General features: G+C 43.6%; 3 protein-coding genes across 6 annotated transcripts in view; 1 reads left to right on the top strand and 2 right to left on the bottom strand.

Moving 5' to 3' along the window:
* The first annotated feature begins 7,019 nt into the window (after positions 1 to 7,019).
* sp4 (sp4 transcription factor) lies at positions 7,020 to 13,388 on the top strand. Of its 3 annotated transcripts, none has more exons than XM_019866221.1 (7): positions 7,020 to 7,648; positions 7,903 to 7,973; positions 8,732 to 9,079; positions 9,313 to 10,489; positions 10,608 to 10,806; positions 11,208 to 11,407; positions 12,065 to 13,388. In XM_019866221.1, exons 1-7 carry the CDS (start codon positions 7,642 to 7,644, stop codon positions 12,328 to 12,330), a joined length of 2,268 nt encoding a protein of 755 aa, XP_019721780.1. In that variant the 5' UTR covers positions 7,020 to 7,641; the 3' UTR covers positions 12,331 to 13,388. The 3 variants fall into 3 exon arrangements, with proteins under 3 accessions (XP_019721780.1, XP_019721781.1, XP_019721782.1); XM_019866222.1 differs by having other exon boundaries at positions 7,021 to 7,648; positions 11,214 to 11,407; XM_019866223.1 differs by lacking the exons at positions 7,020 to 7,648; positions 7,903 to 7,973 and adding an exon at positions 8,013 to 8,254.
* An 858-nt stretch (positions 13,389 to 14,246) lies between these two features.
* Positions 14,247 to 19,973, bottom strand: cdca7b (cell division cycle associated 7b). Its single transcript, XM_019866236.1, has 10 exons — positions 19,635 to 19,973; positions 19,013 to 19,156; positions 18,358 to 18,458; positions 17,947 to 18,166; positions 17,775 to 17,837; positions 17,481 to 17,663; positions 16,613 to 16,765; positions 16,265 to 16,414; positions 15,311 to 15,447; positions 14,247 to 15,155 (listed from the first exon to the last, which is right to left on the bottom strand). Exons 1-10 carry the CDS (start codon positions 19,650 to 19,652, stop codon positions 15,134 to 15,136), a joined length of 1,191 nt encoding a protein of 396 aa, XP_019721795.1. The 5' UTR covers positions 19,653 to 19,973; the 3' UTR covers positions 14,247 to 15,133.
* Positions 19,974 to 23,290: 3,317 nt separating this feature from the next.
* The window catches only part of rapgef5a (Rap guanine nucleotide exchange factor (GEF) 5a), a 39,131-nt gene continuing 34,740 nt past the window's right edge, over positions 23,291 to 27,681 (bottom strand). For both annotated transcript variants that reach the window (XM_019866166.1, XM_019866168.1), the window contains 13 exons: positions 27,218 to 27,309; positions 27,093 to 27,123; positions 26,897 to 26,975; positions 26,594 to 26,743; positions 26,416 to 26,513; positions 26,188 to 26,310; positions 25,820 to 25,998; positions 25,549 to 25,639; positions 25,347 to 25,397; positions 25,162 to 25,249; positions 25,023 to 25,087; positions 24,612 to 24,666; positions 23,291 to 23,830 (listed from right to left, as the gene is read on the bottom strand). In XM_019866166.1, the coding sequence (XP_019721725.1) occupies positions 23,712 to 23,830; positions 24,612 to 24,666; positions 25,023 to 25,087; positions 25,162 to 25,249; positions 25,347 to 25,397; positions 25,549 to 25,639; positions 25,820 to 25,998; positions 26,188 to 26,310; positions 26,416 to 26,513; positions 26,594 to 26,743; positions 26,897 to 26,975; positions 27,093 to 27,123; positions 27,218 to 27,309 (1,221 nt within the window). In that variant the 3' untranslated portion in view covers positions 23,291 to 23,711. The remainder of the gene's footprint in view (positions 23,831 to 24,611; positions 24,667 to 25,022; positions 25,088 to 25,161; positions 25,250 to 25,346; positions 25,398 to 25,548; positions 25,640 to 25,819; positions 25,999 to 26,187; positions 26,311 to 26,415; positions 26,514 to 26,593; positions 26,744 to 26,896; positions 26,976 to 27,092; positions 27,124 to 27,217; positions 27,310 to 27,681) is intronic.

Here is a 27,681-nt window from a genome sequence, read left to right as displayed (position 1 = left end):
AGCCCACTGACTCTTATACTGAAGTTTTTGCAATTGATTGCAACCGTAACGTGAATGGTCATTAAACATTAGCGGGCTGCCACTGAGCATATTCTACAGCATACTACAGAAAAATATGTTAAATTAGGGGAAAAAAAATGTCAATACATACCTGTATTTCCATGGTCCACTTTAGCATCCTCTGTGTTGCTGTGAGAGAAAAAGAACAGAAAAACTAGTGATGAAATGAAAGCCAACCCGCAGGTGTTTCTAAATGCTATTCAAAAACATCATAGCCTAACCATAATTCCAAATAAATTCCATATGTACCGCAGACTGTTCAACTCCAGTCCTGTAGGTGGAGCTAATAAGCATTGGTTGCCACCTCCAAAACAACTCAAAGCGAAGAAGCAATGTTTGGTAACATCCACCTTTGATTCGGGCTCACAATACTGTAACCCAAAAAAATCCCAGCAGTTCACTACCGTATGAGGTGTGTCAGAAAAGTTACGAGATTGCTCTAAAAGCTATTTCAAACACACACCAAAATAAGCAGCACAATTGAAGAGGAAAGTTTCTCAAGACCAATGACAATTTTAAACATGTTTCTACTCAGGACGGTGGCCAGAGTTTTGCTCAGATGACCTTTGACTGAGAGGAATTTGTCTTTGGAGGCCATCAAAATGGATCCTCTCCAAACAAATGAAGCTGCGTTCTGGTTTTCGAGAAGGGGAAGAGGCATTTTAATACATGTGCCTTGAGCCGCTCGTCGATGGCTTCCTGTCATCAACACGCGGACGTGTCTGTCGTTACTCAGCGTCGAGCTGATGAACAACATTTCGGGTTCGCCACTATGAAAACATTCCCTTTGTACAATATTTGCTTTCTTACTCATTAGCAATTAACTGGAACAACGGCCACAATTACACCTATCTGACAATTATGTGCTATCAAAACTGATTTGACAGGCTAGACAAACAAAAAAAGCCTTGGAAACAGCATAAACAAAGTGGCAAATGATCTGCCAGGGTTTCCCCTCACCTTGGCACGCAAACTGCACGTTGCATCATGAGAGCGGTTCTGCCGAGCTTTGCCAAACGCACTTAGAATTGAAAAAGTAGTTTCATTATACGGGATTTTGATTGATTGATTTTTTTCCGAGACTTGCGCAAGAGTCAGGCATGTCATCTCATCTGTCGACGCAGCACAATGAGGAGATTCCCGCTGAACAATTACGCTGTTCAAGTGCCTACTTCGCATTCATGTATACCCTACATTTACATACCATGCACAGTAATTCACATTCATGAAATGAGGATACAAATGAGGTATTCATGGGCAACAAGTCTCGGTTGAACGTGAACTAAACAAGTGACTTAAAAAAAAGAATGCATTTATGCTTTGGTTACAATCACACACCAGTAATTTTGATTAATTCCTTTGTTCGGTTGTTTTTTTTTATCTCAACAGGCCGCACAGAAAGGCAAAAACGGAAAAGTTTGAGAACGAAGAACATAATCATCCTTCTTATCGTGACTGTAATGAATGGCTACACTTCTTTTGAGAAAATGTTAAGTGTCAGGCCCCTTTTCAAGGGGCCGTGATTCAAAGTGACAAAATAATTAAAGGGGAATGTTGACCTCCCCTGGTAATTTTTTTTTGGGGGGGGGGTCATTGGAAGGAGACTGAAGCAAGGTTGGTCAAGTTAACAAAATAACAAACTAAAATTTTATATATTTGTGTTAATGAAATAAAATAAGAACACAAGAAAGCTTTTAAAAAACAAACTGACTGAAACTTCATTTCATAAAAATAACCATAATTACAGCGAATGTTTATTTGTCTTTGCCAATTAATTTCATACATGAGAGACAGAGAGAGAGAGAGAGAAAACATGGCCGGGCAGCACAGTGGTCAACTGGTGAGCACGTCTGCCTCACAGTGCAGAGGTGCAAGGGGTTCGATTCCGGCTCCAGCCTTCCTGTGTGGAGTTTGCATGTTCTCCCCGTGCCTGCATGAATTATCTCCGGATACTCCGGTTTCCTCCCACATTCCAAAAACATGCATGGCAGGTTAATGGAACACTCTAAATTGTCCCTAGGTGTGAGCATGGATGGTTGTTTGTCTATGTGTGCCCTGCGATTGGCTGGCAACCAGTTCCGGGAGTACCTCGCCTACTGCTCGAATACAGCTGGGACAGGCTGCAGCACGCCCGAGACCCTTGTGCGGATAAGCAGGACATAATGCGACTTGATAAATCAGGATGTATTGTTTTGTATTGTATTGATATTATTTTTTTATTTTGAAAGCCTGTGCCATGTATTTGTCCCTCAAGTAAAGCTGATGATGTTTCAAGCACTGAGGGAGAAATCATTCAGGCTCATATGCACGAACTTGCCGTCTCACTCTGCCTCCTTGATTAAATCCTGCTCTGACCGTGATCTCTGCTCTCCTCGCCAATGAAGCTCTTCATCCCTCACTACTGCGGTGCCCACCATGAGATTAATTTGCTCTTCATTGTTCAGGTTCTGAGTCTTCTCTAGGTTGGTCAAGTGGGTGGGTGTGTGTGTGTATCTCTGTGTGCGCGCGCATGCGCATGTCGACAGTGTCGCTTGATTGATGCGTACAAGCCGAGGAGCATAATCATATACTTCCGGACGTCATTTTTCACTTGTTGTCTTGATGGATGAATTTCATGGAGTTGATCACTGCTACCTCAGCACTTGGGCATGGGGCGTCTGGGTGATCCCATTGGGAGGGGGTGGGGTGAACGGGAGTACTAGTCAGCAGTCTGACGCAATCAAACAGATAACCTGCTGTTAAATTGACCGGAAATGGCCTGCTTGCATTTTCATGCAAATTGCCATGCAACAACCTGTTAATTTATTCCTGAACAAAAAAGCAGTGCACACGATCACATGAATGTGAAACGGTACATGAGGGGTCATCAATCAGAGCAGGGAGAGGTGAACACGCACGCATTATACTGATGTTTCCCGTCAAACATGAAACGTTTCTTTTGCCACCTCAAGCCCCCTCGCGCCTCTGGGCCGTCATTCAGGACATACACAGACAGGCCCCAAACGATGGGATGGCGTCAAGCTCCGCCAGGCCGGCAAGTCGGATCAGGTCCTGCGCTCAGGTACGCACGCTGATGCACAATTTGACACACTTACCTTTGGATCTTTATGGCGTGCTGCACCCTTCACTTTGCGGCACTGGAAAGGTCTTCTCCGACTCATGGACGTCGTCTTCAAAGCCAGATTGTGGGCAGGAGTACACACACACACTTGTAAAAATAATCAGCCCCAGACGCCACATGGCTGCTCACCGTCTGAAAGCGGCACATGGCTCGTCCTTTTGTCCTCCGGGGTCTTTTTCAATTCAGCTGCCTGGAAATGGAACACAATCAAATACCGGTAATTGTATACACTTTGTTAGGCCAAAATGACATTTCACACACAAATTCAGGATGCACAATTACCACAGGAGAAGTTAGTTTGACCTCCCAACTTTTGAATGTACACCCACTGGTTCAGTATTCTGGGCCTTTATTTATTTTGGACAACTTGAAGTAGCTTTAATGGCAAAATACAAAACAGGTGTTTGATCCATGACAAGAACAAGACAATAACATTTCCACGAGCTAAAAGTCAAAGTGGAGAGGATGTTGAATTAGATTCCAAACCACAGTTAGTCAAAAGGGTCACGGGTCCACCCAGAGTTCACTCTCAGTTCAAGTGACCTGCAGTGCTACCTGCAGGCATCTCCGCTCTTGTCTTGATCTACCTGGTTGGGGTCAAGTTACTCTCATGGGTCACTGCTGTATGAGTTGTCACATCATTTTGGTTGGTTCTGTCCTAGTTTGGAAAGTACTGAAGGAAGGTGTACTTGGTGTGTTATGAGCTGACGTGAGCATGCTTCCAGTCAGCTGAAAAAAACATTGTAAATACCTGTTCTTGTCGCAGACGCCAGTAGACGCATTCTGGAAATTCTCAGGCCGTGAATCTTCACTGAAGCAAATGACTCACGTTGAGCTCCGAGGAAAAAAAAAATACCACCGTGGGAGCTTTTCAGTATAATGTGCATATACACCATTGAACTGCTCTCACGTTTAACTAAAACACTTTCAGACGCAAATTAAACATGAACACACGTGGCTGAAATCCTCTCGTACATCATTGTGAAATGCTTAAATTGAACCACCCGCTACAAAATTGTTGTCCTGCTCACACATGACTAAAACACAATCAGTCCCACTACTGAATGCTTTCACACACAGTATTGCAGACCTCTCACATTTTACACAAACACTCTACTATACTGAAATGCTCTCATGTAACATCCTAAAATATGCTTTTCAGTAGTCTGCTTGAGGGAATGCTGAATGAAGTCGCCAAATTGCCCCTCACAGGAACTGACCACACTTAAACCACCACAAAACTCTAATAAAACTCTATGGTGATGATACTAGTGGACACAGTAGAAAATGTTTTCTTCATCTTGCTGCATAACCCTCACGGCTGCAAGATGACACACAGTTTTTTTTTTTCCAGCGTGCAATCTCGTCAATCCACTCATTACAATTGTGCCCTTGCCAACTTTCAAACAAGCAAGTCCAATTCAGTGAGTGAGTGGTGAGTAACACGCACGCACGCCCACACACATCAACATAAGAAGCTTCTGCCAAAATTCACGTCAGTCGTAAATCTCTTTGTCTTTCCAGACTTACCTTTAAGAGGAGACACCGTGACGCCACTGCTTCCAGTGACAAATGGACACCGCCCACCCACACTTCTGCCAAAAAAAAAAGAAAGAACATCATTGCACAAAAGACAACATGGCACGCAAACATTCTTTGACTCACGCACACATTATTAATGTTATGCCCTTCATACAGTAGGATATGTGTTGTGTGATTACAAAGTTACAGAAGTGGAAAAAAAAATCACTCCACTAAAATATCCTGTGAAATTATTCACAGCTCTGATGACAAAATGAAATCATCAAGAAAGGCAGTATTATGAGTAGGAAGGATTTCTTCATTCTATTCTCTAAAATATTAACTCATTTTTGTTTCGTTGTTGGATCCTAATACTTATTCGGAACTAAAAATCACAATACTTCCAATTTACTTACAAAATACTCTTTTACTAAATTTATACTCAAGGATATTTTAAGTGAAAAAAACAAATACCCTGAAAAGTATTTTTAAATACAGTATACTATACTGTTTAGCTTGTGTGTGGCGCCACCTAGTGATGTAATATGTGAATAACACACTCTTCCTGACTGCTTCGACTGAATTTCCAAAGAAAACCTCACATTTTTTTTAATCCGGATTTTTTTTCTAAAAGGAATACAGATTGGCGTAATCCCTACTGATTGTCAAATTGTGTCAAATGTCAAATCTTTGTACAGAAATGCACAAGGAGTACCGAATAATTTCGCATCAGGCGAATCCCCTTTTTTCCCCCCCAGGCCAACCCTCGTTGCTTAGCAACGCCTCGCAATGTGGCCCGGGGGCGGGGGCACTTGGCTGGCTGTTACGCCGCATTTATTAAACGTGTGCTTGTGGGGTGGGGGGAGTCAGTTCTGTGCACACAAAAATCAAATCATGTAGAGTGTTAGTTACAGTGAAAAATAAAAACCCTGCTGAAGTATTTTTATTTAGGATTATACAACCTCTCGGTCAATGTCGTCTTTTTATTCGTCCTTGGACGTTACGAAGTCAAATTGATGTAATCATTTGATTTGATCTGAAGGTCAATGTTGACCATCAAAACAAAACAAAACGATCAACAATGGACAACTTGTTTTCCATCATTAAAAAAGGGCTGGGAAAAAGTCCAGTCTTGGGGAGTCTTAAGAGGCCTAAAATAATAATTCCAAAAATAACACAAGTAATCAGTTTATATTGCGAACAACAAAAACAACAGTTGTGTTACGTATGCTTCGTGTTTTTTGTTTATTTATGGAATCTGTACTTCACTTGACTATTTTCTATCAACTTTTTACTTTTACTCCAGACACAAAAATCTGTACTTTAGAATTAATGAATCAAAATACACGAGTTACTTTCTTCAACCTTCGCTGATGATGACACAAAGAAAAAAACGGCAGAGCGAAAAAGTCAGCCAACTTGATTGAATGCAATTGGGTTTTTTTTCTTATCGATACATTTCAGTCTGTACTTTTTGATTTGAACTTAACTGAAGGAGACAGATCAGTACTTCTCCTTTTAATTAATTTAAAGAGCTCACGAAGAACACAAACATATGAAAGTTCGAGTTAAATTTGGAATATATCTCCTATCATTTTTATGGAAATTAGTTTCAAGGAAAGTGTGGAACTGTGCCAAAAGTAGGAAATTGGCGAATGTGGAAAATAGTTCCCAAGATGTCCTAAATGAGGTGACAATCTCAAAATTGAAATTGTTTGAATCAGCGGAGAAATGTAGAATGATGAAAATCGGTGGACTAAAACTTTCACAAAAGTTTTGTTAAGCGCTTTGTTACAGCTGCAGCTGTTGTGAAAGCGCTACATAAATCAGGCTGTATTGTATTGTATAATTTTTTTGCGCCGATTACAAATCTGCCCTTGTTTTTTTCTGTGCCAGATCAGGTTTTGATAATCACAGTAATACTATAATTATTAAGAATATGAAATTAGGGTTAGGTTCAGCAACAGGTGGATTTTTTTTCCAGAAACGTCACAGTTATAAATTACAACAGATAGTTTAAAAAAAAGCCGTATCGTGCAAGCTTTTATAGTTCAAACTTAAAAATAAAAATTAAAATCTCAAAAACTTGATCACCCCTTCACGAGTGCCCCCGTTCCACACACGCCTCTCTTCCTCATTTAAAGCCGCTAACATAATAGTCACCGCCCTCCCGTCGCTCTCACACTAACTTGACTAGCACCACTCCAGCCGGGAGGCGAGTCAGCTCACGGGCGTCATGGGAAATGTAGTCCCGCTCACCCAATAGCATTGGAGGAGGTGAGGCTTGAGCAAAATACAACTCCCATCTGAACCCTCGCACGCCAAACCCCGTCAACCAATCTGAATAAGTGGGAGGAGCGCGTCCGCCCACAAAAGCCACAGCTATCTGAGCGTATCTCCCCCTTTCCAGCCCCAAAAATGAATGTGTGAACGAATAAAAGCGGAATACGAGTGTAATACAAATAGTGGCTGCTTTTCGGTGGGCTCGCGGACGGAGACGACGTGCCAGATGCAGCGGCGGCAAGCGGGCACGGCACAACAGGGGTGTTGTCCTGATGCTTAAATGGAAGTGGGTGGGCCTCTTCGCTGACACACTGCGAACGCCGTTGTGGAGACCATCGTGATAAGCGCTACTTTGCGCGTTTACGGACGCTCTATTCGCCTCAAGAGACGTGCGACGCGTGTGCGAGGGGCGCAGCTGCCTTGCGGGGGACGGCTGGAGCTTTCTCCGTTATTTTTGTGAACCGGGAAGGGGTGGGGGCCGTTCGGCTGTGTCTCCGCTTGGCACCGCCCTTCCTGGACGGTGGGTGGTTTCGTGAAAACGGGCAGATCCGCCACGGCCCAGAGCCCAACATATAGGCCGTCCTCCGCCTCCGCTCCCGGCCGGCCGGCCTTCTGCCGTGAACTACACCCTCTTCCTCTTGGTATATTCATGCGTTATGAGTGGTAGGTATCCTCCTCCTCCTCCTCCTTGCCGTCTCCTCCCCCCCGGTTCTCCCTCCCTTGTCTGACAGATAGGAAGCCTATGATGTTACTGATGTGGTTACTGGGAATGATCAAATAGCACCGTTGTTACGCTATATTCGCTATGTGCTGCTATTTCACTAAGGTCACCCACCCTGCACATGAATTTGTATCGGCACACCTGATGATATTTTGGCTTTTGCTATTCTAACTTTTGAATCGTGCCCTCTCCTCAGACTCCAAGAAGGAATCATCTGGAACTGACGGCGGGAAAGCATCAAAAAAGGGGAAACATTCTGGATCACAGGTACTCAAAAGGAACTTGATTACTTTTGCTTTGCCCTTAGGCCAAGAAAATGCACGCACTCCCTCTCTAGCTCCAGCCCGCCAGTAAGCCAGACACCTCTGGGGGCGTTCCTCTCGTCAATTCCACTTCCTGCTTGTGTGCAGCCCAGCTGAGAGCCAGCCCCAAAAGCCTCATGAGTAGCTTTGCATGGCTGTCACACTTCAGCCATTGTACTTATAGAAGTGTCACTTTGAATTAGCCTCAGAATGCTTTAATTCTGCTTATGGATTCCAATGGCTGTGGTATGAGACTTTTATTTCCAATTCATATTTTGGAGATGATTTCTGGGAGTCATTTTCAAATGCTCTTATTGTTTGCGTATGTATTGCTGTAGTGTCAAAATCAACCTGCTATGTTGTGCCTGCGACCTACTTCCTGTGAGGAGAGCGAGAGAAGGCGGCATTTTCTTGCAGCGTTCTGAGAAAAAGAGAAAATGTGGTTCTCACACGCCCACTCACTCGCTTCCTGTAATACTGCCCACTTCTACTGACAGCTCGTTTTCTGTCAGCTTTGTGTTTCTCTTTTCAACACCATCCTTTCCCCACTCATGGCTTGCCTTTTCTTTTTCCTTCTTGTGTCAAGCTGTGTATTTGCCTGCAGAATAAGTCAAGCCCATCCCTCCCCGTTGGCTTTTTTCACTTGGAGGTGGTGCTTGTTTGTGTATGCATACGAGTTCCGAGTTGTCCCTTCTTTTTACTCACCCACGTTGTCCTTCATAGGATTCCTCTCAGCCCTCTCCGTTGGCTCTGCTGGCGGCCACCTGCAGTAAGATCGGGGGGCAGGGAGGAGCGGAGGGGACCCAGGTCCAGACAGGACCCCAGCAGATCCAGCTCCAGGCTGGTCAGATTCAACTGCAAGCAGGTCAGCTCCAGGGTCAAATTGTAGTGGACACATCTGGGGGCCAGGCCCTAGTTCCCCAGCAGCTGGAACTGGTCCCGGCTCAGTTCACGGGGAACGGGTGGCAGATCATTACAGCACCGGTTACCATGGCCAAGGAGAACACCAACCAGCCGGTAGCTGCAACAGTGGCCACTACCGTTGCTAACGACAGCTCACCTGGACGCAAGGTCAGGGATGAATTTGTGTTAATATGGTGAACCCCTGCATATTCTTGGTTCAGCATGTGCAAATTCCCTTGCTAGTGGATTCTTTAAAAGAGGTTTGGAACCTATTCTCCGTTATTAGCAAAACAAGGGGGTTGCCAAATATGTGTGGATTCTGAATAGCGGGGGCTCACTTAATTGATAATGCCACCCATGCATTTTTTTCTTGTCCTCACTGCATCTTTCCCATTGTGAAGGTGAAAGCCATAGCTGGGACCAATAGTGTGACCACCAGTCAGCAGCAGCAGTTCCAGATAATCCAGGTTCAGAACCTGCCCAATGCTGGAGGTGGCGTGCAGTACCAGGTCATCCCTCACCTGCAGACTGCAGATGGACAGCAGATCCATATCGGTCCAACTCAGCAGGCTTCCATCGGGGCTCTGCCAGAGCAAGTTCAGCTCATCCAGAGTCCGAGTCCAGGCCAGGCTCAGGCCATTCTCCAGACAGCCAACCAGCAGGCTATCCTGTCAAGTACAGCCAATCAGACAGTCCCCCTGCAAATCCGTCCCGCTCAGTCTTTCCCCCTGCAGCTGCAGACCCTTCAGGGATCTCAGACTCCTGTCATGACCACAGTACCCATCAACCTTGGTGGCATGACTTTGGCTTTGCCTGTGATCAATAATGTTGGAGGAGGCGGGGCCGTGCAGCTCATCCAATCAGCAGATGGCACCTTTTCCGTTGCCAGTGGCAACCAGCTGATGACAACCGCAGCGGTCGCCGGGGCAGCACCAACACCGGTTAACGAAGGTGACGGCGTGTCAGATGGAACACAAGTGGTCTCTGCTGGTATTGAGGCGGCAGCGACTGAAAACCAAGCACAAAGCACTGAGGCCGACTCTCAAAGTCAGAATCAGGCCAATGGGGTCCAAAGCCAAGCGGACGCATCGGGAACCATTCAGCAGGTGATCGTGGGTCAAGTGGGACATCAGTTGGTACAGCAGATCCAGCTGCAGCCCCAAGCACCAAGTCAAAATCAAGGCCAGCAGCAGCAACAGCACATTCAGACTCTTCAACTGGCCCCTGGTCAAACCCTGCAGCCCATTCAGGCCTTCCAGAATCCAGCCCAAGTTCTTATTCGTACACCTACACTGTCCCCTTCCGGGCAGATCGCTTGGCAGACACTACAGCTCCCTGGTGGTGTCTCCCTCCAAGGCAGCCTGGGAGCTGCAATGCCACAGCAGCTTACGCTTGCCCCGGTGGCTGGTGGGACAACAGTGGGGAGTGGAGGGTTGGTCTCCCTGGGCGGAACTCCCCTGACACTAAGTGCAGCTCAGATCAACCCCGGATCTGGCGTACAGACGGTCAGCATTGCTGGGCTCACTGGTGCCGGGGTCCAGGTGCAGGGCGTGCCCCTCACTATTACAGGTTTACAGGGTAAGAATTCAAAATTCATCCAATTTTGGATGCCTGTGCTGAACTTTACGTTCTATCTCCAACTAAGAACCGAACAAACACGTTTTGAATGCTTTTGTGTGCCATTTCTCACCATAAGGTCAACCACAAGGACAGGATGGAGTCAAAGTTCAGTCGTCCCCTGTGACGGTCACGGTAGGGAATGTGGCATCCAGCTCGTCAATGAGTCCAGATCAGTTAGGATCTGTGCAGAGTTCCTCAGACCAGGAGGGACCGCCCAGCAAGAGGCTCCGTCGAGTCGCCTGCTCCTGCCCAAACTGCAGAGACGGAGAAGCAAGGTAGGAAGTATGTCAGTAAACTGCTGTAGGATGGATCATCTGGTGTGCTTTAACTAACACATTTGAATCTGAAATTAAAACTTAAAAGTTTACATTTAGCACTCGTAGTGCGGTGTTTCCCAACCATAATTTACTTGAGACAAATCTCACAGTAGGGTGTGAATTTATTTTGCCCTCAAATAACTCTACAGTCAATGTAGAATGAACCGCTGGCAACAAAAGCGAGTACACCCTAAAGTGAAAATATCCAAATTGTGACAATTGGAGCAAAGTGTAAATTAATGAAAACTCAGATGGTAATTCGCATCTAACGGTCAAAGTAACACTTGATCTCGCAGCTGAAATTATGCAATCTTAACTTCAAAGTGCTGCAGTATAAAGACTCCTGCCCTCTGGCGCAGAAACAGTGGTGACCCCACAAAGAAGAAGCAGCACATCTGCCACATGGAAGGTTGCGGAAAGGTGTACGGCAAGACTTCCCACCTGAGGGCCCACCTGCGCTGGCACACGGGGGAGAGGCCGTTTGTCTGCAATTGGATCTTCTGCGGCAAGAGGTTCACCAGGAGCGACGAGCTGCAGAGACATCGGAGAACGCACACAGGTGCTACAGTCACACACATGCATATTTGATCATAAAGCGGGTGCTCAAAATAAACCATATTTCAAGAGCAAACTTTGGACATGAAAACATTTCACATACTTGTAACGTATCACAGCTAGCCCATATTTGTTCATAATAGTGGTTCCAAAACTGGGATCTGCAAGCCGTAGTTTGGAGATCTGCAACATAACTGGCAAAAAAATAATATTGTGCCTTGTATAGAAACAGTGCATCAACAATACTGACAGGCAAATATTTTTAGCCTCTGCAAATAATTATTATTGCTGTACTGAGAGGCCAAGAGAGGAGCTGACACTCCAATACAGTCAATCCGCATGAACACCAGATTCAACTTGAACATTATAGTCTTCCAACATACTTTTTTTGTTATTTTAAAGGATTAATTTGTTATTGAAACAGGGCAACTTTTTTTTTCTCAAAAATAGACATTTTTTTAATTCGTACGGCATTTATGGTGGTTATGTTTAATGGGCATTACGAAAAATCTTGAGAACGCCTGGTCAATGCTTTTGCTGTAGTTGGGATTCACAATCACGGTTGTTTCAAAATAAATATTAAAAAAAAAACACTCTCAAAAGCTATTTGACCTTTTTAAAGAATGACTTTTAAGATAGTCGTGTTTTTGTCCTCCAACAGGAGAGAAGCGCTTTGAGTGTCCCGAATGCTCCAAGCGCTTCATGCGCAGCGACCATCTCTCCAAGCACATCAAAACTCACCAGAACAAAAAGGGCGGGGCCGCCGTGGCCATCATCACCACCGACAACATGGAGGACGACGCCCCCGAGGGCCTCCAGGCTTCCCCTCAAATCGTCACCGTGGCGACCCTCTCCCGTGACTCCGAGCCTGAAACGCCCACCACCTCCAATCACCTGGAGGAAGAGGAAGAAGAGGAGTTTGAATAGGCGGTTGCTGTTAGTCACAGGGATTGCTGGTGTGGCTGCTTTTCTTTTACAGATGCTTCATGAAAAAGAAAAAGAAAAAAAATCGACATTAGCATCATTCAACACACTGTCAAAAGCCAACAACACAATTATAAAATACAGCTATGAAAGATAAGCTCTATCATGGGATGGGAAGCGTTGTGTTGAGATTAAGAAAAACATTCAATGATTTTTTTTTTTTCTAAATCATGCGAACATCTATCTCTATGCACAAAGTTGTGTACCTGTTTCTTACCTGTCAGACAGGGCTGAGGGTCAATCAAGGTACAGGGACTGTCGCAGAGCCGAGGCAGTCTTGGGACCGTGTGCGTGTGTGCAAGTCAACCTATGATTATGGTTTGTGTGTGTGTGTGTGTGTGTGAGAGTGTGTGTCATGTAGAGGATCTACCTACCGTAATTTGAGTTTTGTCCTCCCATCTGATTCAGGTGTGGATTCCTTTATGAACTGTTACAAAACAAAAAGGAGATTTCCTTCATCAAGAAAGGAACAGAAAAAAAAGCACATATGGAAAGATTTATATATAATGCATTCCTATTGCAGCAGTGGCCATGGCAAAAAAAAAAAAAAGGTTTCTATAAAAGAAAACAATCTAGCTTTCTACAACTATGTTTGTGAGATGAAAGCAATACTTAAATGACAATCTAGTGAAACATGTTTACATTGTCAGGGAAGAGGGTTTGGCGGAAACAAGAGCACACACACGAGAGCGGTTGTTTGGTTCATTCCTGACGTTTTATCACTATTGTGCATTTGAGTTCTAGCAGCTGAGAGGGACAGCGAGGATGCTTTTGGGTTTCTGTGCTATTCTGATTGCCACCCTGACCCCTGCTCTGTGACCTGCTCCCTCCTTAACACAAGCTGAGGGAAGGTCAGGTTGAGCAAAGTGGTCGGGTGGTGGCGAGATGGAGCACAGGCCAGGCTGAAGTGTGGGGGGGTTTGTTCGGGCTGTTTATGTGGTGATGAGATGTTTCTGGTGGTGTTGCTCAGTGTTAGTCCAGTGCGTACAGTCTTATTTACAAAAAAAAAAGTATATTTTATAGAGTTTGCTTTGAAATACAGCCCCTCCCATGAAACACACAGCAGCCCACTGTGTAAAGCTAATTTATTATCCTTGATTTGTAATATTTGCCTTCCTGCTGGACTTATATTTGTTTGTGAGTGTTGATTCTAACGTTGTGTACGGCATGGTTGAGGGTTTTTAAAAATTTTTTTTTGCTCTAGTATGACTTCTTTTCTGTTTAGTTCTTCCTTGCACCATGTGTTTTTCTTTTTGGGGAGAAAATGAAAAAGCAAAAAAAAAAAAAAAGTGTTTCAAACAAAAAAGTTGATGCCAAACCATTTTTGATGTTTTTTTGGGGTAATATTTTGTGTGACAACCAACTTTTTTTTTTGGGGGGGGGGGTATTTTCTAGCAACATCTCATTTGTAAATCTTTTTCTAAACTGTGTTCTTCGCCATGTCATTTGATATTGATTTTTTTTTTTGCCAGGTTAGCCTCAAAGGCTCCGGTTTGTGGAGATTTCTAAAACTGGTTTGTACAAATGTGTTATGTCAGTAAAAAGAATGGAGGAAAAAAAACAAAAATCTAACGTCAAGCAGAAAATATGATTTGCCTGCATAACACGTGATAATAAAGTGATTTTAAACAGCCTTACCTTTCTGATTGCCAACCTATCGGTTTTTGCTTTGCTTGAACTTTCCTAGTGTGTTGCAATCTTCGATCTGAAGCATCCAATTCACATTAGAAATATCTCACGACACACCAACAAAAAAAGCATCCCAAAAAGGATGATTACGGGAATTATGATCTTGTTGCAATTTACCACAGAACCATGGTTCAGTATCTGTCTACTGCATTACAAGTACACACAAAAAATGCAAACAAAAGACAGTCTTTATTAGAACTAGATATCGTAAAATGACAAGAATTCTAATGCGATGTTACCTTGACATACAAGTGACCTGACTCACCGGTTTTTCGAGATACAAGCATTAGGCCGGAAGACTTTATGCTTGGACTTGTGAGCACAAACTTGAAAGACTGCGAACAACTACATAACTTTGCCTTCGGAAGACTGGCTATTGAAATCATTGGTGTCGCAATGTTAACGACACTCAAGCAACAGATGTCTGAACACAGTGCAGCAAAACATGTAGACTGACAACAACACTTTCAACATATATTCCTTATCTGCTCTGAAAACCAACTAATACGAGCAACTAACCGAGTACTTTTGATTGTTTCTTGTCTATTTTGTTGTCAGTGTTAAGTCATTGTACTGCCCAGTGGTGGCCAGAATACACAGACCAGAAGCCAGACGCTGATTTAATCAGGATGCACACTTTTTTTCTTTACATTATTTTGAATTATTATTGATGTTGTTATAAAGTAGTTTTGTAAAGTGCTATTTTTTTCTGTTTTTTAGGTGTTTTATGGGAAATGATGATTTGAGTACCGGTAGTTTGGTCATGCAAGAAATTAAAGTTGAGGCACAACTGTACACAGTGGTAAAAAAAAAAAAAAAAAAGTTGTGTGTTTTGTAAAAACACTTCAAGGAAAACAAACAAAAAAAATGCAAGGTAAAAAAATCAAAATAAAAGTACAGTACTAATGCTATTAGCATTTGTGGCACAGTAGGATAACAACGGCACTCTACGGTAGTTTGATAAAAGCGCCTGCCTAAAAAAAAAATAAACATTTATCAAAAAGTTCTACAGTACTGTGCAGTGTATCATCTGTATGAGGAGGAGTCTCCGTGGACTTTACTGGAGCTCCTTCTGAATTCTGTGAGGGAGACAAAACAAGGCAAAACTTCAAACTTACTTGGCATGCGAACTTCTTTCGTGTTAAATGCAGTGCAACACAAATTGCATCAGCAAACGTCACGCTGAGTGCACGGCCGCAAAAGTGCCAATGTCAACACGATGCTGTGTGCGTACCTCTCCAGATACTCGTGGACGTTGTCGTGGCCATTGTAGCGGGCCAGCCCGACCAAAATGCCAGTCGCGCAGCGCCCCTCTTTCCTCCGACACAGGCTGCAGTTACACATTCCTCTGCAGATCGGACAGGACCATGTCTGCAGAAAAGACAAGATCTCAGTCGTCGACTGCCTTCTATTTGAAGAGAAGCCTTGATAATATGATGCAGAGTAGTCTTCTTTCAGTTCGGTTACTGCACATGAAAATAGCTCCCCAATTCATCTTTTTTTTTGCCTTCTCTGAACATCACAATTAAAATGCAACATGACATTTTCTGAGAAAGGTGTCTCCGGTTATTTCCTCTGTTTTAAAGTTAAATACTAAATGAGTACACAAAGCATTCTAAAATGGTTAAATGATCCGCCTGCAGTTCAATTTTTTTTTTTTTGTCGTGTCAAGAGGCAAAAACAGATGTTATTTTATTCATTCAATATTTTTTTTTTTTATAAATGTGCTGATTAACTAGTTATTGGAATTTTCTCCTGCCAAATCGCAACTGTCATCAGCCTCCCCAAAAACCCCTCTTGATCGATCCCAAGACTGAAGACAAATTATGAACTGTTAAATACCAGAGCTTCATTCTCTTGCCAAAGCACAAATTTTACATGGGGGGGAAAAAAAAAATCTCAACAAACAAAAAATGCCACAAAAAGTACTGCACATATGGTGACTGAAATAATGATCTCATCTCAGTTCGTGGGAAATCTTGACCTGTTTAGTTCAGACCAACATTCTGTTGTGTGGATGGCAACAGGTGGGTACGTGGGTTCATCGTACCTTCTACTATCAAGTGAATTGTGGGGACAGTACGTCACCGGCATTGACAGACAAATACAGATGCAATACATGATTTGTCGACAAACAATAAAATTGGACCATTTCTCTCATTTTGTGAGCCAAAGAGTTGCTTCTGACCGGGTCCAGCAAAACGGTGCGCACATCCTCGCCATAGCGGTTCTTGAGGCACGGCCCACAAAACTGGCCTTTGCCCGCAGAACAGAACCCACTGCGGCACACGGTCTTTGTGTCGAGGGTTTTCTGTCGGCACTGGTGGCATGAGCTTCCCTGGAGGGGAGGGGGGGGGGGCAACACACACATTACACAAACATAAACATACAGTTCACAACAGAGGTGGTGGGAAAAAAAAACTAAGTCTCATGAAAGTGTTTCTACTAGGTTACTTCACCCCGCTGATGCACGGTGAACAAACGACACGAGTTGAGCAGCACCTGCAGAGAAGCCATCAAAGTGTTGATGACTCACATTGTCCTTGTCCCAGATCTTGTCTTTGCTGCGGGACGCAATGTTCTCCAAGTCATCTTCGGTGATGTCATCCACCGACTTGAACTCGTACTGACTGCGTCGATGGCTCCTCCGCTTCTTTCCTGGCCTGTTGCCAGCACTTTCCTCATCCACCTGTCAATCGTGAGACCAGGTCAAACATTGAGAGGCTTTACACAAGGTTAAAACTGCTGAATGCTGTTTGTATGTGGGGTTTTTTCTCTCTATGTTTGAGCAGAAGTTTTTGGAAAGTTTAATTGCTGTTACATCTATGCTAAGTTACGTTAGCCTGTCTATGACCTGTTCACATTAAGAGATCAGATTCATGCAATTCTAATGTTTGACCATGGAAGTGCGCAATGTTTAATTTTTTGGGTTTTATGTGACAGGTTTATGGTACAGTTCAACTGGGGTGACAAACAGCTTGAAGCAAGCACACATGACCTCTTTTGACACCTGTGCAATTGAGACTTTCATTTCCTCCAAGTGATTGCGTACGACAGCCTCTGCTTGACAGTGAAAGTGAGAACAGGTTCGAAGGAATACTTTAAAAAGTGTCATTTAATAGGTTTAAATATTTAAAGCGTGTAGGACGGTTAAGAAACAAAAAAATACTGGTCTCTACAATTAAGATTTTTACCTATTGTGGCTGGGTCCAGAATGAGTGGGGTTCACCGTATTAGATGAGAATATTTATTCATCAGTTTAACCAAAATAAAAACCGTCATTTGAATGATATAATGTAGTTGAAATTTAAAGACTGACGCAGGATGGAACAAGAAGGTGGACACTTGTTTTCAAATTGGACCCCCCCGCTTTGTGGAGTTGATGCGATGTTAGGCATTTGTACCTCTACGAGTCTCCTGAGGTTTATCGCCTTTGGGCCACTGCGGGGCAACGGCTCACACACTTGGTCCACGGCAAAGTTCTCAGGAGGGCGAGCTTTACGAGACGGGTTCCTCCTTTCAGACCCGCTGTGTTGTTCCAATTTCCGTTTGCGTGGCGTCGCTTTCATCGGAGAGCGTTTCTTTTTCTGCGGTGGTGTGAACAAAACGAGGGCTCGTATAAGAAAGCAGAGGCGTGGCGCGGTTTGTTGAAGCATCGCAAATAGAAACGGAGCGTTTGGCTGAGCGGCAGTGCTCACTTGAGGGGTGTCGGGCAAAGTTAGGTCTGCCATAGTGGTGAGATCAGCAAACAGCTTGGCCAGCTGGAAGACAACAGTCAAGAAGAAGAATGAAGGGCGGTCAACGTTTTCGTATATTATGATGGTCCATATTGTTTGTCATTGTGTTGACGCTCCCGATTATTATAACCACCATGGCTTTGTTCTCCTGGATGTTTTTGTCCCGCTTGCTTAGGCTTCGGCACACAGCCTCATCTTCTCCCGTCGCCTTCTCTGTCTTCGGTTGTCTTAGTTTATCCTCCTGCTTCTTCATCCTCTCCCTCACCCTCTGTGCCACGGTTTCTTTAACCGGCTTTTCGATGCTTTTTGCTTGTGGCTCCTTTTTGGGGGTGGGTGACTGTTTGACTGGAAATCTGAGAAGAGAAATTGATATGCGACCAACGTGAATGGCAAGAAGATTATGAGGCTCAAATCCTTGACAGAGTTTTTAAGAAAGAGCGAAGAAGTGCATTACATATGCTGTATGCATACCACATTTGCATTGAGATCAGATATGTCAACTACAGTACATGCTCAACACTGCGATTATTATAAGTACACATACCGGAGAGCTACTAGGAGACTTCCTCTCCTAGGCGCTGTCGTCTCCTCACCATCAGAGTAGAAGCCTGTGTCCGTATCACTGCCATCCTCTGGGTCCAACATCTGCCAAGTGTCCAAATGTGGACACACCAAAAACATGAAAGGAAACTCCTGATATTGTACAATTTGGATTGGACCAAAAATAATCAGGAAAAAAATTGTCTTTCGAAAAAAAAGAGATGAACAGAAAACTCAAACAAGTTATGAGGGTTTTTTTTTCATCAGATATCATCATGTGAATGATTTGCTTACCTTCCGGAAGTTTGATTCGATTTGGCAAGCGGAGGAGGAGAATTACCCTGAAGACTCAACTCTAACCAGTAAACTTCAACCATTACGTCAGGGTCGCTCGCATCCAGGTGACACTCCATTGTAACAACCTATCAGTGTTAAATTCTACACTACACAGGCTATTTTATTACCGAATGGTGTTAATGTAACTTCTTTTAAGACTGTCCTGTTTGCAGTGTACCTTAGCAGAACTCAGTTCAGCCAACATCAAAAACTTAACTTGCTGGTGTTTTTGTTTTTTGATTTGGCTTTGTGCATCAAAAATTTAAACATTTGCGCCCGCCAGATTTGAGTTTTGGCCGAATCTTGGACGTTACGAGTCATACCTTCGTCTTGTATTGCATGTTAACATGTCTTCTGTCCACTCTTGCATCGTCCTCATCGAAGCCTTCAAACTCCTCCTCGCTGTCCGACTGGCTGAACAGACGAGCCAGCTCGGCAGTAATAAACTTGGACTTGAAACGCAGCGCCTTCGGGAAGACAATACAACGTGCCGTGATCAATGAAAGCGAATGCAAAGTAAGCTTCTCACCCATTTCTCAGTAAACACAAAGCTGGAGCTTTACTTGAATGGTTTCAGTGAGTACAGTCCACACGTTTTTTGCTACATGATATGAAGAAGTTGCTAGAAATGTTTGTGTTCAGATTGACAATGTTCCTGTATGGGAGCATAGCACTGAAAAATAGTGATGCAACTTGAGGTTTTTGTCACGAATCTTTTGACGACGTATTGATTTGTGTTGGGCATAGGACACCACAACAACTATTGCTATTCAATGATATTCTTTAATAGTCTCGTCAAGCAACTGCTCAACGGTTAACAGCAGACAATTTGTTTTTGTTTTTTGACCGAAGAATGGACAAGACGTAGTTAATTCGACTCACAAAGACTTGTTTCTGACGGGAAAGAGTGAGCAACACCAACAACATTTCTTAAAATGAATTTACCTTTGATTTGAGGGCCATTTCGTCGTCGTTTAACTGAAAATCTCCAATAAAACTAAACAAAATGCAATTTCTTCGGAGGACAGCGGGGAGGCGAAATGGATTTAAACATTAACATAGGTAAATACATTGACCGTAAACCAAAGGTCGTTATCGCCAGTTGCAACTTTACATTTTATGCATGAGTAATCCTTCTTTTGTCGCTATCCACATGTAATAATTGCTCTGAAACATTAATATTTATAATGACACGGATTATATGAATTTCCTGGGAATATTTTAATGGATTAAAAGAAACCTTCCGTCTTCAACACCCCTTTTTTCGCATCAAATGGTGCAGTCTGATGTTTCGCGCGAAAGTTGGGTGCGGGCGTGGCCTACTGCCGGAAGAACTGGGAGGCTTTAATTTTTGGGGGGGAAAGACTTGCACACAACAAATTTGGAGCTCTGAAATTTCTTACGATTTGGTCCCCATTACACTGTCAAAAGCCCCCAAAATCAATATTGTACTGGCATATTTCTTCATTTCACGCCGCAGACTACTGTATTAAAGCAAAGTCATGAGCAGTCAGTGGCGGTGCTTGCTTGAATAGCACTGTGTGCAAAACCCCCCTTGCAACTGTTGCTCACCATATTATTTAGGATCACGTCTTATGTGATTATTATGTATTATTCAATATTTTTCACATTAGTATACGAGTAATGTATGTTCATTATTTCTATATACTCTGTTCTTTTAAACAGGTTTCAGAATGAAAAGTTCTACATGGATTGCTTTGACGTGGCATCCATAAACTTGACTGAATGAAAGTGGTGCTGTCCCCTCAGTATCTAGTGAAGCACTTCCTTTTTAATTTTTTAAATTTTTTTTATATGAGCTTAACTGGTTTCATCACTTCTCACTCAAGACAAAATCATACATGGGAGAACTATAGGGGTAGTAATTCCATTTGTCCCCAACCATGGCTAGTGACAACATAACGCTCGCCACCTTTTGCATTGTCTGGCTGGCCGTTATTCAACAAAGCGTATCCTCTTTGTGGACATCACCGATTCCGATCCATGTGGATTTCTGAGCAGGGTCAAAATTCGGAATGAGGACTTTGACAAAGCTATCTTCCTCCAGACTGTGAATGGACCCCACGAGGGCCTTTGTCTGACATGCCGGTGAGCTCTGCGTCCGCCCAGGTCATGAACTTGTACTGGTACTTGAACATGTACTTGGAGCAGTGTCCATTGAAGCTCAACAAGAAGAGAGAACAGACTCCACGTTGCAGCTTCACCCTGGGCTACCTGAAGGAAGCGTGGCACCATGTGCCCAACATAAAGAGGAAGAGGAGCAGGCAGTTCGTCTTCATGGCAGGAGGAGGGTTTCAATTTGATCAAGGACAGGCAGAAACCGTTGTAAGGCAATTTCACCTGACTCTTAGGCACTTTGTTGGCATGCTGTCATTAGTCAAAGGCTCCACCCACCAGAGCTGCACAAATTCACACGAGACCTGCTGATTTCACATAAAACCTATAATTTATTCATTTCAGTTCAAATGTCCACATAGTAAAACATCTCTATAGAAAAGACATGTGGCTTCAGAACATCGAGTGGACATGAATGTATTGCTTTGTGGTTCACTTTTTTTTTCTTCGCCCTACCATTTGAAAACCAATAAATAAGAACAGTAAGTACATTGGCGTCAATTTACACATATTACAAAGCCTTCGACATGCGCCTCCCTTGCATTGCGTTATTTTTTTTTTTTTTTGTTCTTGTATCACGCAAATAGGTGTCAAACAATGGTTCTTTAAGGAAAACTTTCCAGTCATGATTGTAACAACCAAATAAACGGTCACGTAGAAGAAGCTTTCAGGAGAGGACCATCGTCTCTACAATAGCTCCACTGGCGCCCTCAAGTGGCGACAATAATGTTACAGCATTGTCACTCATGCCTCAGAATAAAATGGGGATAAATCTATTGCTTTCCATAGCCTTAATATTCATCTTAAGGTCCATGTACTAGTGCGCTCTTTGGCCCCTATAGGAGAGCAACTGTGACATATTTGTAGGACATGTTAAAAATGAGGCAAAACCTCTACTACTTTAAAGAGTAGCGTGCAAATGTCAACTATTGCACAGATTTGGCTCAGTGGTAACGTGCGACTAGGATGCCAAAGTTGTCATATTCGGAGGTGAAGAGTGCACGAGTACGTGGCCCTTCTGAACTGAACCTTCGAGCACTACATTTGGCCACATTAGCAATTCTTAAATAAACTGCATATTATAACAAATAACTAATAGCACAATGGAACTGCATTTTAACACATCAAATGGAGTCTGTGTGTCTTTGTAAAAACTTACAGCCATGACTACCTCGCAAACTTATTTCGAGTTTTACAGTCTTGAGAAATTTAACATGGGTTTGGTTAATTCTCAAGAGAGCCACATCATTCCTTATAAGAGGGTGTGCACACTTGTGCAACCGCCATTACCTCAGTCGTCAATGATAAAGAACCCTTAACATTTGATGAGGTGTGTGTAGACTTTATCAACTGTAATAGCAGTCTCAAAAATTCAGTCTTTACAAAGATTAACTTGTTCAAGTTTGATCGACAGTCAGAGAAGTTTTAATTCAAGCACGGGCGTAGAGCTGCATTCATGTTTCAAATTGTAGTTTGGTCCCACAAAAATGAACACCGATGTATTAAATGTGCAACCAACGTCTTTTGACACCATTAGTTAGTGCCAATCATTATCGTCAGTAGAAGCAGTAAATTTGGGGATACAGTTCTTGTACTGGATCGCATTTGATTGTCAATGTGTTCCTAATCAGGCGTCCTCTTTTTAATGTTACACTGATTTGAAGAACAAGACAGGCCCCCTGTGACATTATAACAGTGTAAAAAAAAAAAAAAAAAAAATCCTGTCGATCAATCTGAACCGAGCACACCGATTTGACACGTGATAATCTGTACCTCAGAGATAATACATAAACTATTTGGTAAGGTTGTTTCCATAGTGACACCCCCGACAGAGTGGGAGGCCTTTAAATCAGTTTTTGGAACGGTGAGACAAATCAAACTTGCTTCAGAGGTGTTCTGATCAAGGGAACACAATGATCGAATTCAGAGAAAAATAGCAGGGGACTTCTCGTGACATTTTACAGAACTGATGCGTAGGTCCATACGTGGTAGAAATACCCGTAATGCCATCTGGTCTATCTATTCACACACATAACCTAGTTCAGTGAGAGAAGTGCATGACACATGCGTGTGGGGGGGAAAACAAGTAAAAGCCAGAATCTCCCAATCAATCGCACACTCAGGGGAGAACTTGTGGCTTAAAAGAGTCAGTCAAGTGCGCGTCGACGTCTTTCTGTACACTGTCAAAGTGGCACGCGCCGCGTTAACAGATTAACACTTTTTCAGTGGCGTTATTGTTCATCCGCGGAGCATGTTCGCTAAATGCTTCAACACTGACTTGTCTGTTGAGGTACATAATCAACTGCACGAGGAACGACAAAAATAAACATCGACGTGATACATCTAGCAGCTTTGACAAGATCCTGGACATCTGTGCAATCTTGTGTTAAGATATCGTTAAATATGAAGGCGACATCTTGATGTAGTAAATTAAGGTTGCAAACACGAGAAACTCTTGAATAGGCTTTTTTTTTTTTTTTTTTGGCTACTGAAATGACGAGGCCATCAAGTCGCCGTTGACCAACAGTACACTGAGGCAACAGCACAAAACAAACGCAACATTCCACCTGCGGGACAGGCTCATAAATAACCAAAAGCGCATCACAAAAAAAAAGTAATAATAATAAAGTCATATTAAGTCCAATATATACTGTACAACATAAATTACATCCTTCTCTACTCAAGTCAGAGTTGAGCTCTGAGTCTTTGTGATGGTTTAGTCCAAACATTTGGCACCTCAACTGGTTGTTCATTGCGGTGTGTGCGGGAGTGTGTGTGACCTGTGCTGTACAGCGTCCTTAACGTGTCGCACACATTTCAGTGCTTGGGTTACCGCATCGGTGCCGTGCTACTTCTCGGTGTCCGCCAAGAGGAGGTGCGTGCGCACTAAGCCCGCGGCTCGAGTTTGTGGGACAGCTCGAAGAGCGTCTGCTGATTGTCGATGATGTGTAGGTAGTGAACGCTTGCCCGCAACTCCGCGCTGTCGACGCCGATCACCTCATTGCCTGCCACGCAGATAAGAAGACAAACCATTAAAGATGCTTTGGCACTAATTTGGAGCCACCGCGGGGGTTTCAAGCTGGTAAAACACAATTAGAGTACATGAGTCGTTAAAAGAAGCAAATTTCACCGGCTTTACAATGGCCCAGTTCGATTAATGCTAAAATGAATGTAAAATGCTGTCGGCATGCTGACGGTTAGCGGCAGTAGATGCAGTTTTACCACATTTTAAGCAATGGATACTTGAGCACAAATGCCTCAACAACACAGACAGATAATACAGTGCAACAATACCCACAGGCATATATTCTTTATCCTCCATGGAAAACGACTACCATGACAGCAAATTGCCAGGTAGGAGTACATTAGAGGAAAAAAATGTAGTCTTCATTCATGTCTGCATGACTACATTGTACAAGACTGCCTCCCAGTGGTCAAGGCAGGCACATCAGAAGGAGGAGCACACTGAATTGGATGCAGCATTACATTTTGAAGCACAAAGTGTTAAATGTTTTCCTCTATAATGATGTTATCACTCTATTTTTATTGAGTACAACCTGACAGGCTGGAATAAAATGATTTGAAACTCTGATATCAATTTGGGGACTGTGCCGCAGTGCGCAAAGCCAGACTCAGAAAAAAAACATGCCTGGATGAATTTGGTCTGAAAGAAACAGGTGAGTCACTGGAATAATTAACAAAAAAAAAAAAAACATTGATTGAACACATTAAAATCTTGTGAAAAGTGCAAAAGCGAAGGACCGACGCCATATTTTGTCTCCTCACCTGTTTGGTCACTTTGGCAGTGTCGAATCATTCGAACCGTGTCTGCGATCATATGCTGGTGGTGTTAGACAAAGAAAAAAAGAGGAAGTTCAACAATTGTGTATCCTGAAGCTTAGTATATTTTATTAGTACCCTCCGCCCAAAAAAAAAAATCAAAACAGGAGTGCTCAACATTGGTTAATGGGTTAAAGCATCATCTACTGTTCTCAAAACTATTACCTGATAGGTACACATTACAACATCTGAAATGAAAATAGTATTTTTATTTTTTTTTTGTACACTAGTAGCACCCCCAGGGCTTTATCAGCGTATCTTGGGAAGATGGGAGATAACTTGGTCAATTTATGTTGATGTACCGGTAAGTACAAAATGCAAAGGCAACTTGAAGAAGACAGGCAGACTTGAACTCACCAGCTTCTCAAAGTTCACGAGGTTGTCATGAAAAGTCTTGTTGCCCTCATGGATAAAGGTGATATCTGCAGGAGGAGATTAAAAGGGAATTTAGGTTTTATTTCGGATATGCACGCAACTAATAAGTGTGCGCGATTGCCTTTCAAGAGAAGGGGCATAAACGGGATCTTTGGAGGTTTCATTCTTTTAAAAGCTTCTCGGTAGGCTTTGTGGTTAAGAGACGGATCCTGCAAGAAGAGGAGAGTGAGAAGACAATGATAAAAAGCAAAAAGGAAGGAAAAGTCTGATCCAAAATGAATCACAGCATGTGCCTTTTGTCCTCACCGTGATCAGCTCCAACTCTGCGAAAAGCTTCTTGAACTTCCCAGGACATTTCTTGAAGGAAAAAAAAAACAAAACACAAATCAAGAGTGTAATCGCACAAAAGTTACCAGGACCCAATTAAAAAAAAAAAAAAAAAAAAAAAAACACAAATCAAGAGTGTAATCGAATCACAAAAGTTACCAGGACCCAAATAGACGCTCACCTCCCAGGTTTGGTTGAGTCGACTCACGGCCGCTGTGTTGAGGCCCATGATGATGGCAAAGGCGGAGTTTAAATTCCTTTGAGCTTTGCAGCTGGCACAACGCGCACAAAAAATAAATAAATCAATCCAAAACACGTCATCACCGGAGTTTAAATTCCTTTGAGCTTTGCAGCTGGCACGACGACGCACAAAAATAAATAAATAAATAAATACAAAACATGTCATCAGGTTTCAAAACCAATTCTCGTTCATCAGGAGTGCGTGTGCCTACTGAGCGGCGATCTTGATGAACTTCTTGAGCAGCTGCACTCTCTTGTTGAGCGACGTGCACATGAGAACTTCGGACATAACCCACTGCTGGACCTCGTTGCAGCGCTGCAGCAGGACGGAGAGCGCCGCCGTGTGGCCCCCGCCGGGAATGCGCCTGAGGGTGTAGTAGACCAGCTCTTGCTGCGGGACCAGACGTCAGCTTAGTTAGCAAAAATGCAGTGGTGGGAACTTACAGCACCCAAGTAACATTTCCACCAAGTGTACACAAGTACGGTTGACTGACAGTTGTTGCAAGACTTAAGAGTTACCCTCCGCTTATCCTGCAGGTGTCGAGAGAAGGTTTCCGACAAGCCACCTGCGGTTTCATACCTCATGGATGGATTTGAAGAGGCTCCAGTCCAGGTGTGTGAGCGCCGCGGCGACGTCCCACGTGTTGATCCCCAAAAGGCGCACCGGCCTCCTGCTGAGCTCGGCGCCGTCCGTCAAAGGAGGCTGCAGACAGCGAAGGAATATTCCTCACCTATTTTCACTCTCGGCAAATCTCCCCTTCGCTGTATCTGCGTCAAACTACATAACACGAACAATTCATCGACGTACCAAGATCTCAGCCAGATCTCTGCGGCAGACGACAAGCCTGCCCTGCGGGGTCAGGGACTCGGAATACACACAGTCGCTGGGCTGCAACATCCTGCGCTCTGCAGACGTAAACACAATGGAAAGTGAAAGGCCAGGATAAAACAACCACGTCTAGCCTACGGTGCGTGCGTGTGTTTACCTCCAGTGTGGGAGACCACAGCAAGCACCATGTCGTCTTCTGACCTGTCCATCTTCAGTCTCACGATTCTTAGCAGCTCGTGGGCCTCCAGCGAGGGATGCGTGTGGACGCTCAGGTAGGAGTCGGCGCTTACGTAAACGCAGCAAATAACTGGGAGATGCGCGGAGCGCGACAAAGAGGCGTGAGCTTACATCTGCTGCATTTTTTTTTCCCCCAATTGAACCCCCCCAAATCCAGACCGCGGTGCATTTCAAAATGTCATTCTGCAAAACTGAAAAGTCCATAAGAGCGAGTGACTCTTACCTTCTCTCGTCTCACATTGCGGAGTGCGAAGTTGCAAACAGTTTTCCTTCAAACTCAACTGCTGGTGCATTGGTTTGCTCTGGCGGAGAACACAGCAATCATGTTCTGTAGCTTTGACTCACAGTTGTGACGGCGGAGGGAAAAAAAAAAAAAAAAGGATTGTCCTTATTGAACGGCGGCACGGTATTCCTGTTACCTTTTGCGTTGGCGGACAGTCATCCACCGTGCTGCAATGAAAGCCCGCAAGCAGTGAGGAAAGCAGGACGCCGCACAACGAAAACGCGCTTGTCAGTCCAAGCGAGCGCATACGATTGCACTTACTGTCTGCGACGCAGAAGCTTCTGGAACTCTTTGAGGTCTTTCTCGAGCGTCGGGAACTCGTAGAGATCTTCGAGCACGCACCTGTACAGAGTCTAACAGAGCACGACTGTTAAATAACTGTCAGATCACGGTTTGAGAAGTAGTCACGGGAATGGTTTTGGACCTGTTGATGCAGCCGGTGACTGATTTAGAAGAAGAATGACAACATAGCATAGCAAACATCGAAATAACATTGTCGCTGGAAGTCTCGTATGCCCAAATATGGTCAATTTGTTTTATGGTGTGTCCCCCATGTTGTTTGTATTTTAATGCATTATTAAACAATTTAAGGTGATTAAAAAAAAAAAAGCTTGAGGAGAAAACTACTTAACTCATTCACTCCCAAAGACGTTTTTAAACGTCTTTTCAGACTTGGTCTAGAATTGGCTGCTACTGAATGAGTTTTAACTGTCTTGAAATTTCAA

The sequence above is a fragment of the Hippocampus comes genome, unplaced genomic scaffold, assembly GCF_001891065.2.
Source record: "Hippocampus comes isolate QL1 unplaced genomic scaffold, H_comes_QL1_v1.1 scaffold50, whole genome shotgun sequence".
Taxonomy (NCBI): domain Eukaryota; kingdom Metazoa; phylum Chordata; class Actinopteri; order Syngnathiformes; family Syngnathidae; genus Hippocampus; species Hippocampus comes.
Note: the sequence above shows the minus strand (reverse complement) of the source record. Positions and strands in the feature narration are given on the sequence as shown.